This window comes from Sus scrofa, chromosome 5 (assembly GCF_000003025.6).
Source record: "Sus scrofa isolate TJ Tabasco breed Duroc chromosome 5, Sscrofa11.1, whole genome shotgun sequence".
In the NCBI taxonomy this organism is placed as follows: Eukaryota; Metazoa; Chordata; class Mammalia; order Artiodactyla; family Suidae; genus Sus; species Sus scrofa.
In genome coordinates this window covers 67,846,136-67,863,094 of record NC_010447.5, presented here as the reverse complement: position 1 = coordinate 67,863,094, position 16,959 = coordinate 67,846,136, and the positions used below count along the sequence as shown (strand labels likewise).

The 16,959-nt window shown below is 57.5% G+C and overlaps 1 protein-coding gene across 1 annotated transcript in view; it reads right to left on the bottom strand.

The window, feature by feature from the left end:
• Positions 2,095-16,959, bottom strand: part of B4GALNT3 (beta-1,4-N-acetyl-galactosaminyltransferase 3) — an 88,654-nt gene continuing 73,789 nt past the window's right edge. The window contains 15 exon segments of the mRNA XM_021092495.1: positions 2,095-4,186; positions 5,314-5,440; positions 6,307-6,460; positions 6,828-6,900; positions 7,114-7,267; positions 7,934-8,080; positions 8,083-8,252; positions 9,645-10,440; positions 11,042-11,103; positions 11,322-11,422; positions 12,502-12,611; positions 13,521-13,664; positions 15,333-15,399; positions 15,522-15,600; positions 16,503-16,570. Of these exon segments, the coding sequence (XP_020948154.1) occupies positions 4,078-4,186; positions 5,314-5,440; positions 6,307-6,460; positions 6,828-6,900; positions 7,114-7,267; positions 7,934-8,080; positions 8,083-8,252; positions 9,645-10,440; positions 11,042-11,103; positions 11,322-11,422; positions 12,502-12,611; positions 13,521-13,664; positions 15,333-15,399; positions 15,522-15,600; positions 16,503-16,570 (2,361 nt within the window). The 3' untranslated portion in view covers positions 2,095-4,077.

Sequence of the window (16,959 nt, the reverse complement as noted above, 5' to 3'; positions counted from 1 at the left end):
GTCAGGCACCCCATTTATCTCCTGGTCTCCCATTTAGTGGCCACTCCACAAGACCTGCTGAGTGGCAGTCCTCACTAACTTGTAGCAGAGATCCTTAGAGCCTCCCATGTGAGCACACAGCCCCACTCTGAGAAGGCCCAGTAAGTTCCTAAATCCCAGTTCCATTAAATACCACGTGGGTGCCCTGCTCTGGTCAGTGAGGGAGAAGGCATCTGAGCACCATGGCAGCCACCTTCCTTCATTCTGCTACGCTGATCTCTGAGGGGCCAGACTTTCTCTGAATTCTAGTAGCTGTGGTGGGGGAAGCCCCAGGCTGTGGTCTCCCATATCCCCAGACCCTCGTCTGCCACCCCCTTTTCTCCACACCTTGACTGAATCTCAAGAAGGCAGAAGAGCAATAGTGACTATACCAGCTCAACCACACAGCCACTACCTTGGTCTTCATCACAGCCTTTGGGGCACAAGAGACAGGGCTCCTGGCTGCAGGGACCCCCAAAGACTCCTCTCTGACCACATGGTGGGACCCAGGTAAGGGAGGACAGGAGGTCCCCAGGTGGCCCTTCTCACATCTGGGGTTTGGGCTGAGAGAGATCCTTGCCAAGCCAAAGGGGAAGACCATAGACCTGGGGCAAGGAGAGGGCTTGGAGAGGAGTTCAGGTTGGGGCTCAGAAAGCTCCCAGTGCTCTCTTCTTAGGCTGGGCTTTTCTACAGCCTGGGATGGGGGAGGCTATGGTTAATGCGGATAAAGGGCGATGTGGGCGGGTGTTCCCCTTCACACTGTCTGGCAGTCCGTGCGACTCAAATTGTGGTCCATGGACCAGTAGCATCAATAAAACCACTGGGACCTGGCTGGCAGGCTAGAGCCTCCTGCCCCGCTGCAGCCTCAGATCTGAATCAGCACCTGTGTCCTGAGGAGGCTGCCAGGGCCACCATGTGCACGGTGAAGTCAGGCACTGGTCTGGCCTGCCCTCCACACCGCCTCCTCTCTGCTTCCCCTACAGGTTCTAGGTCTGCTTCCTCCTTTCCCCTTGGACCCCCCGCCCCCATCTGCCGGGCTGCTGGGCACTTTCCCCACCCTCTGGGAGAGCTCCTGAAAGGGCAATGTAGATGCCCTTGCTTCTCACCGCCAGCACCGAAATGAAGATGGGACCTTTTACTGGCTTAAGTGAATCCCGCTCAGGTTGCAGTCCTGAGCTCAGACTGGGGTACTGCCAACCCTCCTCCTGGCAGATCTCCTGCCCTCGAGGTGTGCCTATCTAAGGCTTCAGACTCCACCCTGTTCCCTCCCTCAGCTCCAGGCCTCCTTGCCCTTTCTGAAGAATGGCATGCTTTCTACCTAAAAAGATTGCTGCAAATCACTGTGAGTCAATCATTCTGTCTCCAATTGTGAAGGCTCAGGCATCTGGGCAGCTCTCTCCATCTGGGTCCTGGAAAGGGCTCAAAGGAGCGACTAGAGCCTGGAGGGAGAAAAGGCTTTTAAGTCCCTCCCTCCCCCCTGGGTCCTGCTCTGAGTCAGTTTTCCAGCCCCGGGTGCCTTGGGCTACTTACCATCTGCTACATCAGTGGCAGATGAGTCAATTCTGGATTGGTGTGTGGGCACAATCCTCTCTGAGAACCTACCTACACTACTCTAGCTTCCGTCGCAGCACCTTCTCTTGAGCCTGAGTTTAAGGAATACAAACTGTGATCTCTGCCCACATCAGCTAGGACTAGGACCGTAACTTTGTACCTATAAGGCAGCAACCGGGCATCCCCAGCTCAAACAGATGGTTTTTAGGTCATTCACTCTTTTAGAGTAAGCCGCACCTGCACTTCTCCTCACCTTTTGTTCACTCAACCATTGTGTGTCCACTGAAACCACCGACCTCCACCAAACTACTGCACAGAAAATGCTCCTCAGACAGGAAGCACGTCAGCCCCTTCCTGAGTAAACCCAGCCCAAGGGAGGCTGCCCTCACAGCCGCAGTGGAGGGTCTGCGGAGGGTCCCTGGCATGTCCCTCGGAGGCCTGACAGCCTCGAGATGGCGATGTGAGCCCTGGGCCCTCGGCCCACCTGCCTCCCACCTGGATGGGCAACAGGAAAACACAAGAGCATTTGGTTTTCTGAGAAGATGCTGTATTAATGCTTCCCTCCCCCAACCCTACACGTGTCCCCAGACAGTGGGGGCGGGGCCAGGCCCTCCCCATTAAGGCAGACGGAGTGGAGGTAACAAACACCAAATGCAAGGCACTGGCCAGGGCGGAGCGGGTGGCGGGCTGGGCAGGGGAGCCGGCGGGCTCCTGTCATCAGGAGGGTGAAATGGGAGGGCTGCCTGCGTGGGCTCGGGCCTTTCAGGGCAATGCCCAGGGACAAGAGTGGCCCCAGAGAGAAGCCTGTCACCTCAGGCAGCTCTTGCCTACTCCCTACAGCCCTTTCGCAAAGGGAAGGAGCCTGAACAGGGACAATAAAAAGACCGAGCCTGGGGGCAGATACGGTATCCACAAGCCACAATCTATTCATTGAAAATTCTGTGTCCTTCCTGATTTCTTGAGGGAGGCAGGCATTCTCTTCAACCTCCAGAAGGTTCTTGAGAGGCTGTGTTCTCCCATATGCTAAGTTTAAGTTCTTAGTGAGTGCAGGGCCACCAGGTAGACCCTGCCGCCCCAGGTGCCGTGACTTGGCCTTTGTCACAGCATGGGGCCTGGGCCCTGCTGCACCCCAATAAGCCCTTCTTCACAGAGGGGAGCCCCGTGCTCACCTCCCTAACGGGACACTGGGGTGCAAGATGCAGTGTCCAATGCACCGCGGGTGACTCAGCAGCAGTGGCAAGAGGCAGCAGCAGCAGAAGACTCCCCAGCTGCAAAGGCACCTGGAGTTATTAGTGCAAGTTAAGTGCGAGATGGGGGTGACAGAAAGGGTGCCCCAGACTACAAAGGCCAAGGGCCACGTTCCTTGAAACGGCTTCACTTTTCAGTCCTCCAGCGCTGCTCCCAGTGGAGAGATATCTCAACCATACTCGTGTCTCCCCAAACCTTCTGCCCTGGTCCCTGTTTTCCAGTTCAGAGTGTCACCCATCCCCCAGGGGGCTGCCTGGGGCTCTCCCTGCAGGAGGGCGCTGGGCTGTGAGGACTCAAGCTTTCCACTTCCCTTCCCATCCCTTCCTGCTGGACCCACCCTCACCTCCTTCCCTCTCTGTTTCATGTGGTCCCCAAGGCCCCAGCCCACAGGTGCCTGGGATGGGAAAAGGGCTTCTTGTCCCTGCCTTCCCCACCTTGCCCATTCTGCACGGCCTATCCACCCAACACAGGGAGTGAGGGGCCCACCGCCCACCAGCTTCTGGTGCCCAGCCCCCTGCAGCCCCCGGAAGAGGAGGCCAGTTCTGTGCGTCTGGTGGGTCTGGAGTGAGCGCCGCCTGGAAAGTAAGGTTAATGCCCTAGTCGGTGGCCAGCTGCCTAGGAGAGATGTGCGTGGCCTGGAGGCACAGGTCTAGGACGGAGCTGAGAACTCTCCACGTGGGGCCAGCTCCTCGGCTATAAGTCAGCTGCCGGGTGAAGGACTGAGAACACACCTGTACCCGGGAGTGGGTCTGAGGTATGCAAGGGGGACCCTCCCTAAATGCACGGCTCTGCCCACCTCACAGTCTCTGCTGCACCTGGACAGTTTCAGTTTTGGTTTTCTGTTAAAAAAATAAAACCCAATAAAATACTCCAATAGAAGAGTTTCCAGTCCCTGGTCACTGTTCTCTGGAGGAGCACCAGGCAGATCCTGGACCGCACCTCCCGGATCAGGCTGGTATCCACCAAGCAGCGCTTTCCTTCCTCGGCCTGGTTCTGCCGACCTTCCCGGGAGCTGCTCCGTCTGTGTACCATCTCCGGGCTCCCCTCCCAAAGTCCTCCCTCCAGAGGCCCGGGGTGGAGAGCAGGCCTCAGCCTTGTCCCACAAGGATGCCTGCCGGTGCAGGGGGCATTGGCTTGGAGGCCCCTTGGGCCCAGCATGGCTCCTGCTCCCCTTGTCTCCTCCAGCAGTGAGTGGGCACCGGCCGAGCAACTGCGGTCCAGGGGCAGGAAGCGGTCGGTCCAGTGGGCCACCCCTCGGGATCACGGCATCTTCATCTGGCGGCGATTCCACATGCCTCGCTTGGAATGGAAGTGATGGAAGAAGTTGCGGAGGGAGAGACGTTCCACTTCCAGGCCTGCTTGGAGGATCCTGAGCAGGAAGGAGCAGGATGAGCAACAGAAGCACAAGGCCCAGGCCCTAAGTAGCCCGCCTGCTACATCTCCACCAGACCCTGTCCCTGTCCCCCTCTGGCCACTCCCCACGGGGCAGGGAAGGTGATGGGGTGGGGCAAAGGGCCTCTGACATGCATTAGCTGTGAGATTTGGGGCAAGTTGTCAACTTCTCTTCAAGGCTCGGTTTTATTATCTGGAAAAAGGACCCAGACCATCTCGCAGAGGGCTGGGGAGGAACAGCCCAGGTGACGGAGGTGAACCACCTGCCGAGCACCGGCTCCCAGTGACTGGTGAGTAAGGAAGTGCCGTCCCTCAGGATGAAGCATGTCTTCCTTGTCAGGGTACCCTCTCCCCCGATGTCCCTGACCTTCCCTGTCCACCTCTTCTGGATGCTGTTCCAGCAATTACACCCTTTCTTTCTGGGATTTTCCCCCTCTCCCTCCTTTGCCCCTGCCTCTTAAGCTCAAATCTCAAGGTATCATCTACTCCCCTGCCCCTTCTCTCAGCAGCAAATTTCTCGAAGAAGGAACCTCAGACTAAGCCTCCCCCCCTCACCTCCCACATGTTCCACATCCCCTCACCCTGGTGGCCCGCGCCAGCCTGCTCCCTGCTGCCACCCCTCTTCCAGGCCGCAGCTCCCCTGCCTCTCCTTCTCCTTCTCCCATTGACCCTTTCATACTCCCCAAACTCCCTTCTCCTGGTTCCAGGGACCGAGCACCTCCTGGACACCTTGCTGCCCTTGAAGGGCCCACACTGGCTCTTTTCTGGCCCTGAGGTCTCTCCTGATGCTTTGCCGGGTCACCATTCACCCCCACGACTCAGCCTCCTCCCCAGGCAGCATGAGGGAGGAGAGCACGACCAGGAGAACAGGAGTCTGGCTGAGAGCGTTGCCCTTCCCGTCTGCGCTCTGACACAGCCTGCCGAGCCCCTCCACACCCAGCCTGCGACACAGGCAGAGGCAGGATCGCCCCAGAGGCTCGGTCTCAATGACGGAAACAATCTGACCCCCAGGAAATGGGGATCCCAGTGCAGCCCAGGTGGCTGGGCCTGGGGGCTTGTGAATGAAACCCCCCTGCCTCTCAGAGGCCGCTCCTCCCCAGTCACCTGTCCAGCAGCTCCCAGTCCTCCCCACCCCAGCGGTCTCGGAACTCCTTGGTGTTCATGCCGCCGATCCTGTCCAGGTCAGACTTGTAGATGCCAAGCAGCCCAAATCCATTCACCTCCCAGTAGCCTGCGGATAGACAAGCCCCAGGTGAGCTGAACCAGGGCCAGGAGGGAGAATAAGGCAGGTTTCAGGGCTGCATTCCTAGCCTTTTTTTTTTTTTTTCTTTTTAGGGCTGCACCTGTAGCATATGGAAGTTCCCAGGCCAGGGGTCAAATTGCAGCTACAGCTGCCGATCTACACGTAGCCACAGCAATGCCATATCCAAGCCACATCTGCGACCTCTACCGTAGCTCACAGTGGTGCCAGATTGTTAACCCATTGAGTAAGGCCAGGGATCAAACCCGCATCCTCATGGATACTAGCCAGGTTCTTAACCCGCTAAGCAATGGGAACTCCTTCCTAGCCTTTTTTTTTTTTTTTTTTTTTTTTTGAAAGAGAACAGAGGCTGAAAACTCATCTGAACGAGCCCCGTGCCTGTTTTGGGGAGGAAGCCAGCCCCCCTGCCCCAAGCTAAGGCTCTGTCTGGGTCCAAGGAAGGCAGCAGTCCTGCCAGGGAGGGACCAAGGACCAGTGAGGGCCCCACAGAGCCTTGGACAGCAGCCCCCGAGGCACTGTCTTGTGCGATCCCCTCTCCAGGCAGGAACCTTCCTGCATCTCTGCATCCTCACAGGGCACAGAGTCTGGCACGAGGTAAGTGCTTCATAAGTGTCTGATGAAGGAATGAAGGGGCAGACAAGGCCGGACATGTTTGTCATCGCTGCTGCGGCAGCTGTCAGCACAACCTAGGGGGACACCTGTCTGTGGTCAGTCCAGGCAAGCAGAGAAGCAGAGGGTGGGGTGCTGTCATTGTAGACAAGACTGTTTCCAGCTTTGGGGTCAAGAACCAGGGCAGAGAGAGCTTTCCTACCCTCCCCCGCCCAAGGCAGCCTCACCCTCAGGCCACTGGGGGGTGGCCCCGCATTGCAGCCTCATCACCATGGGGGCGAAGGCCATCTTGCCCTCTACACAGTGCTTGCGGATGGTATCGATGATGCTGGCGGGGAAGTGGATGTGGAGGTCACAGAGGAAGATGATGCTGTGCGGGTCCTGGGGACAGAAGCGGGAGGGTCACAGGAGGCCAGGTCATGCTATAGGACAACCTGCAGGCTCCTTCCCACTTCAATGACTGACCAACCTGCAGGAAACACACTGTTGGACTGACTTTCACAGCACTGGACAGCAGGGCACCGTTCTCACGGTCAGAGAGGGAATTCTGACTCCTCCCCCACCCTTCACGGACCCCAAGGACCCTGGACAAATGCTCCACCGGCTTTCGTGGACTCCCACCCTGAAATGGGCCCTGCAGCAGAGCAGAGAGGACTCCCATGCCCTTGTCCCTCCTCCCTGGAGCTGGCATTCTTGCACCCTTTCACCAGCATGAGTCACATCTCCCAGCCCCTCCCGGGCCTTTTACCTTCACCAGGTCCACACCAGCCTGGAGTCCGGCCGAGCGTTCGAAGTTCCCACTCAGCTTCAGGTACTGGTAACTGCAGCGAGAGCAGAAGAGGGGCTGGGCATTAAGACCAGCTGTGGCGGCCCCCGGAGGAAGCTGGCAGGTGGAGTGGAGGTGCTGAGTGCTCCCGGGATGGGACTATGGGCAGGCGAGTCCTCTGGGAAGAGCCAGAGACTGGGAATCAATGAAGCTGGTGGGCCTTCAGGAAGAGGTGGCTCAGGCTGCGCCCCACCGAGAACATCCTCACCTCCTCAGCTTGGACCTTTTCAGGGCCATCTCGACATCCATGTCCTCACTGCTGTAGTCGGTGATGATGATGTTGAAGTGTGGGTCTCCAGTGACCCAGAACAGCGTCTCCATGTCTCTGATGAACTGCTGCACCCAGCGTGCCTGGTTCTTTACTGCCCGGCAGGGCCGGTGGGACGGACAAGGAGAAAACAGCAGAGGTGACCCAAAGAAGGGCACCGCCACTCCCAGCTCCTGCTTGGTCAGGAGTCCCGTCAGACCTTTGCTTGGGGTAATGCAACTACGGGAAAGGTCAGCAGATCAGTAGGGGACAGAGGGCGGAAGGAAAGCTCACCATTACAGGGGCCTCTACGTCCCCTCCCCACGCAGACTCCCAGGCAGGGCCCCACCGGAAGGCCTTGGGCTGGGGCTTGTCATTGGCTCCGCTTGGTAACCCTCCTGGTCTCTAACAGTCAACCCCCGAGCTGTCCATTGAATGGCCATCCTTCCTCTCCCGCCCGACACCATGGTTACACACCAGCCTGTGATGGGCTAACCCAGCCCTCCCTGTGTCACTGCCCCAGGCCAGCTGTAAACACCAGGCCGGCAGCCCCAGCTGGTTTTTGCACAGAGGAAAAGCCTCTGGCCTACAATGGACATCATTCCCAGAGCCAGCACTTACTGCCCGTGTACACCTAGGCCAGTTTCTTTTCTTCTGTGGGCGCTCATTTCCCCAGCTGCAAAGTGGCCTCCCTCACAAGTTCTTGTGAGATCAAGTCAGAGAGCAGAGACCGGGTGCCCGGGACCACATTAGGATCCTGCTCTGAGGACGCGAGGCTCACCAGGCACAATGAAGTGGACCATGGCGCGGTGGTTCCAGGAGAAGCCCTGGGGCCAGCACAGCTTGGGCTCTGGGGCCCGGAGGCTCAGGACGTGCCTCCGGCGGTCATGTGGGCTCCAAATCAGGCCCTGCAGGTTCCGGGCCTCGCCTCTTCCCCACCAGCTGCATCGATGCCCTGCCAGCCTTGTGTGGACACGAACTCGGAGAGCCGCACCAGGCGCTGGCCTTGCTCCAGCAGCTCGAGCTCCAGGAGGTAGCGGCCCCCACGGAGATGGTCCTGCCGTTTCTCCACATTCAGGATGCGCTGCAGCTGGTACTTCCTGGCAGACAGGGCGGGGGCTCAAGTCACTCCCTCCCACACATGGGGCAGCACGTGGGGTGGAGGCTAGCGAGGCCAGCTGTCAGGAGACCTTGGTCCCGGCCCAGCTTTGCCGTTGGTTAACAGGCTCTTATGGTGCTCACTCGCTCCAGTGATCACTGCCACTATCTTTCTCAGTGCACCTATGAGACAGCTAATAGCTCGTCTTTAAGCTCTAAGAGCCCAAGAACATAAGGCGGATGAGGGAGTCACAGTGAAGTGTGTCCTTCAGAAACTGACCCTCATTAATGCAGGACTCTTGTTTAATCAGCAGTGCATAAGACAGAATGGATGGCCCCACATCATCAGTCACCAAGGAAATGCCAATCAAAACCACAATGCAAACCTAGAATAGATTTACAAGGAGATCCTGCTGAATAGCATTGAGAACTATGTCTAGATACTCATGTTGCAACAGAAGAAAGAGTGGGGGAAAAACTGTAATTGCAATGTATACATGTAAGGATAACCTGACCCCCTTGCTGTACAGTGGGAAAATAAAAAAAATTAAAAAAAAAAAAACCCCACAATGCAAACCACTTCACACCCATTAGGATGGCTACGGGGAAAAAAAAAAAGGAAATGATGAGGACGTGGAGAACAACATATGCTGTATGGCATAGCCACACACCACTGACAGGCTCATGGAAACTTCATACGCCGCTGATGGGAATGTCAAGCGGTCCAGATAATTTGGAAAAGAAATTGCTAGCTCCTCAAAGTGTTAAACATGGAGCTACCTTATCACCCAGCAGTCATAAGCCAGAATTCTACCCTTGGGAATTTACCCAAGAAAGCTGAAAACATGTCCACACAAACACTTGTGCATGAATGTTTAGAGCAGCATTATTCGTATTGGTTCAAAAGGTCAACCCAAAGGTCCATCAGCTGAGAATCAACATACAACATGTGGCCTGTCAGACCGTGGAATATTATGCAGCCATACAAAGGAATAAAGAAGCACTGATACGCTCTGCAATGTGTGTGAGCCCTGGAAACCTGTCTGCGACCTACACCACAGTTCACAGTAATGCCAGCTCCTTGACTCACTGAGTGAGGCCAGGGATCGAACCCGCATCCTCATAGACACTAGCCAGGTTTTTTGTTACCGTCGAGCCACAACAGGAATTCCCATTGCCTGTTGTTTCCTTACTCGCCTCTTCCCTGAGCGGGAACTGCATTTGCCAAGCCTCCCCAGTGCTCAGCCTGTGTCCTGGGCCAGCCCTGGGGCCTCCAGACCTTGCCTGACCTCGGGACCAAGACCTGACAGGCACTTCTCATCCCAGGCGCCTGCAGCCGGCACCTGCTGCAGCCCCAGCCCCTGCCCCCGGCCCAGGAGAGCCCTTTACCTTACCCCCGGCTCCTCTGGTTGAGCTTCTTCAAGAAGACCCGTGTGACCTCGAGAGCCTCCTGCTCGGGAAGCAGCAGGTTGCCAGACGTGTTACAGTTCAGATCGATCCAGTCGGTCCGCAGGGTTTGGAAGTCCAGGTTGCGGGCGCTGAAGGTCCGGTCCCAGTTCACCACCGGGTCAAACATGGACAGGTACTCCAGCACCTCACTCACGTCCTCCTCCTCCTCCTCCTCCTCGCCCTCCTCCTCCCCCTCGTCCTCTCCCTCCGCCTGGCCTTCCTGGCCTGCGGCTGCTGCCACCACCTCCCCCTCCACAGGCCAACCCCTCCCGGGGTCGGGAGGTTCCATCCTGTCACCCCTTCTCTGCTCTGCGATGTACGACTCGACCTGATTCAGCCACTGGGACTGCCCCAGCGTCTTCCCAGGGCTCTCACTCGCTGGCCTGGGCTTCTTCCCCTGAGGGTGCCCCGGGGACCACTTGTCAGGAGGACGTGGATCCTGTGGGGGTTCAGGGCTGGGTTTCCTCAGTCTCTTCTCTGCTGGCTGGACCAGGATGTTGCTGGTCCTTACTGGGAAGGGGGCCGAGGAGTTCTGCCTGGGGGCAGGCGCCGGTAGGCCCGCCAGGGACCAAGCCAGGAGCCTCCGCAGGCTTCGGAGGCTGCGGTCGCTGGCGTCCTGCCCGGGGGCAGTGGAGGGCCCTTGTTTCCCCTCTGGTGTCCGATCCTTCTCGTCATCTGGGGCAGGGGTGTCCTCTGCCGCTTCTCCATACTGGGATTCTTCTAGAAGGCCTTCCTCGAAACCTGCTGTTAATAACAACCGTCCCTCGCGTGGGGTTTTCAAACTTGTCCCAACAAGATGCACAAGAAGCCTGGTGACTGTGCAGGGGAGACTCTGGGGGTTCCAGAGGGCCCTGAATCAGGCTCTGCCACTTACCCACTGTGTGGCCCGGGCACGTGACTCAAACTCAACTACCCCCAGCATCTCCATCAGCACAAGGGGAGTAACATCTTCACAGGGTTGTTGTCAAGAGTGACATGAAGTACAGAGAGCACTACAGGGGCCTGGCACATGCGGACCGGATAGACGGCCCCAGCCAGGCCCTGACATGACAAGGAGGCCTTGGGAAGACAGCGCTTCTGCAGAGCAGAGCTTCCCAAGTGATGTGCCAGGGTGGCGAGGCCCTGGGGCAGAAAGAGCCACGTCCTCCAGGGCCCTGAAGCTCCTCCACTGACCAGCATGCTGCTGGCACCCTTCTCTACCTGTGCCCTGACATGGAAGAGGGGGAAAAGGATTGCTCCCCACTCCTTGGGTGTTGGGGAAGGGCCGAGGGGGTTGGAGTCTAAGCTCCTCTGCGTGGGCCTGGTCTGACCTCCACCTGGAAGCTCAGCTGTCACTCTGTACCTGGCTCCTCCGGCCCCTGCTTCTGAGGCTGGTCAACCTTGATGTAGTCCTGAAAGCTGAGCCTGTGGGAGGGAGGGGGAGGGGAAGGACTGGCACCACGCCCTGTAGGCTGCTTCAGGGGGCTCTGGGGTCCCTCCAGAGTGCAGGGAGGAGGCTGCGTGTATGTCCGGGTACCTGCGGGCATGTGGGAAGCGCCAGGGAGAGCCAAGGCTCCTTGGTGGTGGGCAGGTGCAGCCCCTCTAGTCCAGGCCCCTGTCCCCTGCCCCAGGCAGCACCTTACCTGTCCTGGTAGTAGGTGTTCTCCTGGTAGAAGCATTTGTTGTGGGTCTCCATGTGGCTCAGGCGGGTGTAGTCATTGGGGTAAACAAAGGACAAGTGAATCTGGAGGTGGAGAGAGGCCGGAGGAGGGCAGGGCGGCTGTGGACGAAGCACCTGGACAGCATTCCGCCCCTTCGCCTGCCCTCTGGGCCGGAACGTCCCAAGTCAAGCTTCTCCGTATACACACACACACACACAAACACACACACACACACACACACACACACACACGCGCACGCGCGCGCGTCCCCATCTCCTGTCCCAACCCCATCCCCCGCTGCAGCTGGGACTACCCCCTCCTCCTGCGGCCATACCTTCTCCTGCCACCGTCCACTGCCCCCAGATGACCCTCTGTCATTCCCTACTCTGCTTTCCACCCCCCTTTATTGCTTTTTTTGTCTTTTCAAGGCCGCACACACGCGGTATATGGAGGTTTCCAGGCTAGGGGTCAAATCGGAGCTGTAGCCACCGGCCTACACCACAGCCGCAGCAACGTGGGATCCGAGCCGCTTCTGTGACCTACACCACAGCTCACAGCAACGCCAGATACTTAACCCACTGAGTGAGGCCAGGGATAGAACCCACAACCTCATGGTTCCTAGTCGGATTCGTTTCCACTGTGCCACGATGGGAACTCCTTCCCATCCCTTTTAAACATAGCTCGAAATCACTGCCACCAAAACCTTCTCTATCCCACCCTAGGGCTGACTCCTGGCTCCTTCTGCCTCTGGCAACTCCCACCATCACCTCTGGACCTGGGTGTACAATGTCACCCTGTGTCTCCAGTTTCTTTAAAGCTGACCCCTCCACAGCTCGCTTCCCTAGTGCCTTGTCTCTAAGTTTAATGAATACAGCTGCTCACCACCTAATGGGACTGGATGGTGCGGCCCTCGGCCCTCCCTCGGAGGCAGAGGGTAGGAGATCTCTGGCCCATCTGCCTTGTCCCCAGAACAAGGGCAGAACCCTCCTTCCCAAGGATGGAGCGGGCTCAGGCTCTGCAGGGCAGTCCAGCCAGGCCAGGCACCAGGGAATGTTGGTTCTCCTGGCCCAGGGATGAGTGGCGTGGCCAGCCCAGCCAGCACCCTCAGCTACAGGTAGCAAGTCCCCTCCTCCTGCCCCCACTGCCCAGGGCAGAGACTTACAAATCGGAGTCCTTGATAGCGCTGCAAAGGGAGCCCGTCTACCAGGTAGCTGGGTTTGTAGGGACAGTCAGGCAGGACGTAGCGGAGATGAGACTTGGGGATCAAAGGCACTGGAGACAAAAGGAAGCAGGATGAGGGCAGGCCTGGGATCCGCTGCCCCGAGCCCACACAATTTTTTTTCCTTTCATTTTTTTTTTTTTTTTTTTTGCTTCCCCATGGCACATGGAGTTCCTGGGCCAGGGATTAGATCTGAGCCGCAGTCAAGACCTAAGCCACAGCTGTGGCAACGCCAGATCCCCAACCCACTGTGCCAGGACAGGGATCAAACCCATGTCCTCATGGATGCTAGTCAGGTTTGCTAACCACTGAGCCATGACGGGAACTCCCGGCCTGCATATTTTGAATTCACTTATGGCAGAGACCATGCTCAGCAGCTGAGGCTGCCAAGCCAAGGCTGGCACCACTCTTGGGGTTGGGGAGGAAGTCAAGGAGCGCTTTGGAGACAGAGGACTCAATGCAGCCCCTGGTTCAAGGTAGAGTAGGGTGTTGGGATTGCTGTCCACAAAGCCTCACCCCAGTGCAGTGCCACTAACTGAACTGCTTTCCAGTTGTCATGTGGGGGTGGGGATGGGACACTGTCATCTTTTAAATGTAGACACTCCCAAGAGTTCAGGACTCCAGCACCTTAGTGGGGCCCTCCTTCTCTTACTGGATGACAGAGGCATCCACAAAAAGCCATGATGAATGTGACTGCAGAGGGACGCACGGGGACAGTGGGTTCTGGTGCTATCTCTTGCCTCTTAATGTTTGCTCTGTAATGACTTGTACAACTGCAAAGTTGTGCCTATATATTTTTGTACTTCTCTGTAGGCATCTTATACTTTATACAAGTAAAAGCAAAGAGCCTCTGATCTGGGGAGACTGTGGTAGGATAGAAACCTCCTGAGCCTCTCCCTAAAACCCGAAGTGTGGGCATGGCAGTGTGGGCCTGGTGGTGTGTCCCCAGCAGGAGGTCTTACCTTGATAGAGGGTGTCCCGGGGGTCCGGCTGTAGCATGTCAGCGGGGGGCTGCTCCTTGCTGGGAAGAGCGTCTGGGGAGCCTACATGGCTGGCTGCTGTCTGGGGGATGTGACCCACCTCATCCATCCTTAGGTCTGTCTCATCTGGGCTCAGGAGGAAGGAACAGAGGGCAACTGTGACTCCTGGAGAATCCCAGCCCAGAAGCCAGCCCCTGCTCCTGCATCTCCAGGTACAGCCCAGGACACGTGCTCAATCCCTCCTCTGCCAGCCCTGCTGCCCTGCTTGTGGTTCCAGCTGTTTACCTCATTGGACCCCCTCCACCAGCCCCACGGCTAGCACATGCCATAGTTTTGTGTGAGCTGGAAAAGGCCACTTCTTCCTCAAAACATTCTACTGCTCTCTGCTGGAGACTTGTCATTAGTACACTTAATTTATTTAACAAACCTGCGGTGAGCACTTACCAAAGAATAAGCCAGGCGCTGCTCCAAGCATCTTACAAATATCACCACCACCACCCCCTTAATCCTCATAACCACTGTGGTGTATGGCTTATGTGCTATTATCATCGTACTGTACTGACAGGAACTTGGGCCAAGGGAAGCCAAGTGATGTGCCTGAGACCACACAAGTGAGTTTGAAGTGTGGTGGTCTGTCTCAGCCCTCAGGCAGACAAGCCTATGCCCAGGTGAGCAGGGTGCCCCAGCCTTGGGCACCCTCCCTCTACAGCCTCATCTCCAAGTCCACGTACCCACCTGTCTCTTATCTAACCAGCTCTGGGGCCTGGCTGCTTGTCTCTGCTCTTAGCTTCCCAGGTCTGTGCGTCTTGGCCCCAGAGAGAGCTCTCTGTCACCCGAGGCTGGTCACCTCTGGTCCATCTTACTGGCTTCTTGCCTGAATTTGTTTCGGGCTTTTTTCTCAGTTCACTCTTAATCTATGGATTCCAACTCTCCCTTCTTGCACTGACCGGCCCTTCTGCCCCGACCCTGTGGCCTCCCGCCTGCCCTGCCCCTATGTCACTGTGAACCAGTCCTTTGGCTCCCTCCCCACTCCGCCCTTCACACACACACTGCCACTGCCTCCTGTCCCCCACTGCCCCCTGTCCCCCTCAGACCCGCCTTCCCTTCCTTCTGGGGCTTTGCACTCTGCCTGCTCCTCCTATACCTGGGCCCAGCTGGCCCCACCTGCCAGTGGCCATTTCTCAGCGGGGCCTCCAGACAGGAAATCATTAAGGAAAATCATAAGCAGTGAAAAGCATGATCGCAGAGTTCATTCACTGCAAACCGAAAGCGGGTGACGATGCTCTCTCTCCTGTGGCCACGACGGTGCAAGAACTGTGGTTGCCTCATCTGTGAAACAGGGCACTGGCCTCTCAGAAGTTTTTCAACTGGCACAGCCTCAGGAGTATCTCAGTGGTACTCAAAACACTGTGTGCGGGTGGACAGGGCACTTTTTTTTTTTTCCTTTTTTTTGGGACACGTATAAGTTCCCAGACCAGGGGTTAAACTCACTGGTAATCCAAGCCATGGCAGTGATAACACTGGATCCTTAACCACTAGGCCACCAATGAACTCCTAAGGGGCATCTTCCTGGGGCATGAGCTCAGAGAACTTCTGGAAGGTTCTCACAGGTTGCTGAGCCCCGAGAGCTAAGGCCCTCTAACTGTTTGTCCCTTTAGGCTCTAATCCTTGTTCTGAACCCTCAGACCTGCATTTCAAGCACCCCTCCCAGTCTCCCTGACTTGACCCCGAGTGGGCAGAGCCCCCGGTGGACCCGGCTTGGTCCTGGTCCCCAGGTGGGGGCAGGACACTCACTTGTGAAGAGGGACAGGGAAGCTGAGTCAATAATGGTGAACTTGGCCCCAGGGTCATTCCGTCGCCACTGGAAGAGGAGAGAAGGTGGACGCCACAGGTTGGAGGTGGCTGGATTTTGGACAGGGCCCAAGGGGCTGGGCAGATGGGGTGGGGGCGTGCATGGAGCCAGATAGGACATCGGATGCTCACCGCAACTTCTACATGGTCTGTGCCCTCCGCGTCCTGCTTGTGAAGCACTTCAAAGTAGTACCTGCGGGCGGCTGAGAGGCTGGCGGGAGAGAGTGGGGAGCAGGGGCTGACTTCCAGGCCCTGTGGCGCCCCAAGCCCGCTCCGGCACTCGCCCGGGGGACCAGCCACAGAGCGCCTGCCTGGGCTGGAATCCCCATGACCATCTCCTGACAGGGCGGCCTCAGCTCCCCATTTCGTGAGATGGGATAACGACAGTACTAAGTTCACAGGATCCTCGGGCGAGCCACAGGAAATAATGATAATTAACCCTCAGAGAGCTTCTTCTGTTCTAAGTGCTACATGCAGATGAACCCATGCACTCCCTGTGGGTAGATAATACTGAGGCGCAGAAATCTTGGCTAATTTGCTCAAAGTCGCCAGGTAGCAAGGGGGGCCGTTGGGGTTTAGAGCCAGGCAGTCTTGCGTCAGGGCCCACGTCCTCAGCTGCTGGGCTGGATCACATGGGACGCGCTCAGCACGGAGGCTGCACGGAGCTGGCCACCAGGAGGCGCTCTGAGGCTGGCCTTCCCTCCAGCCTACCACCGCTCCCAGTGATTCAGAAGTTTCTGCAGCAAGGGCAGAGCAGCAGGTCCGGGCTGCCTGTCTGTGGACCTCTCCTGAGCTGAAGGAAACAGGCAGGCAAGGCAAGCGAGACCTAGTCTGTTTCTCAGTCCTGAGTGTTGCTGGAGAGCTGTGTGACCCTCAATAAGTCACAGCCCTCTCTGGGCCTGTTCCTCAGCTGTAAAGTGAGGAAGGATGGGCCAGATGATTTCTCAACAAACACCGGGTTTTCGAGAAGGCCCAGGAGCCCAGGCTCGCTGAACCTCCATGATAAGATGGTGGGTGGGAGATGCCTGTGCCTGGCCCTGCTCTGAGCAGCCTGGCACCTGAGGGAGGCGGGGTTCCATGGCTCCTAAGAACATCATGACACACCCTCCTTACCTCACTGGCTTGGAAATCTGACTCCAAAATTTCCCGAACTCTCCAGGGGCAGTCCACTCTTTTCCAGTCTAGAGGTGCAGGGAGAGAGTTGGAAGAGAAGGGTGGAGGCAAAGAGAGAATGCAGAGGATGGGAGGTGGTGAGTGAGGAGAAAAGGGTGGAAGAAGAAAGGAGGAAAGTGGGAGGAAGAGGGGAGAGAAGACAGTGACTGATGGGAGAAGGCAGGACCACGTGGGAAGCAACTCCCCATCCTGGAGGCGGAGGGACCCGGAGCAGCCAGTGCCAAGGACCAGAGCACCCAGGAAGGCAGCTGTGGCTCAGTCTCATCTTGCCCGGGGTCTGTTCCCGCCCACACCTGCCCATCCCTCTATAAGATGGGTGCTGCTTCTCACACTCCTTCCCTGGCTATCACACCAGAGATGCTCATGGTAACAAGTGTCCTGATGGAGGCAGGTGGCC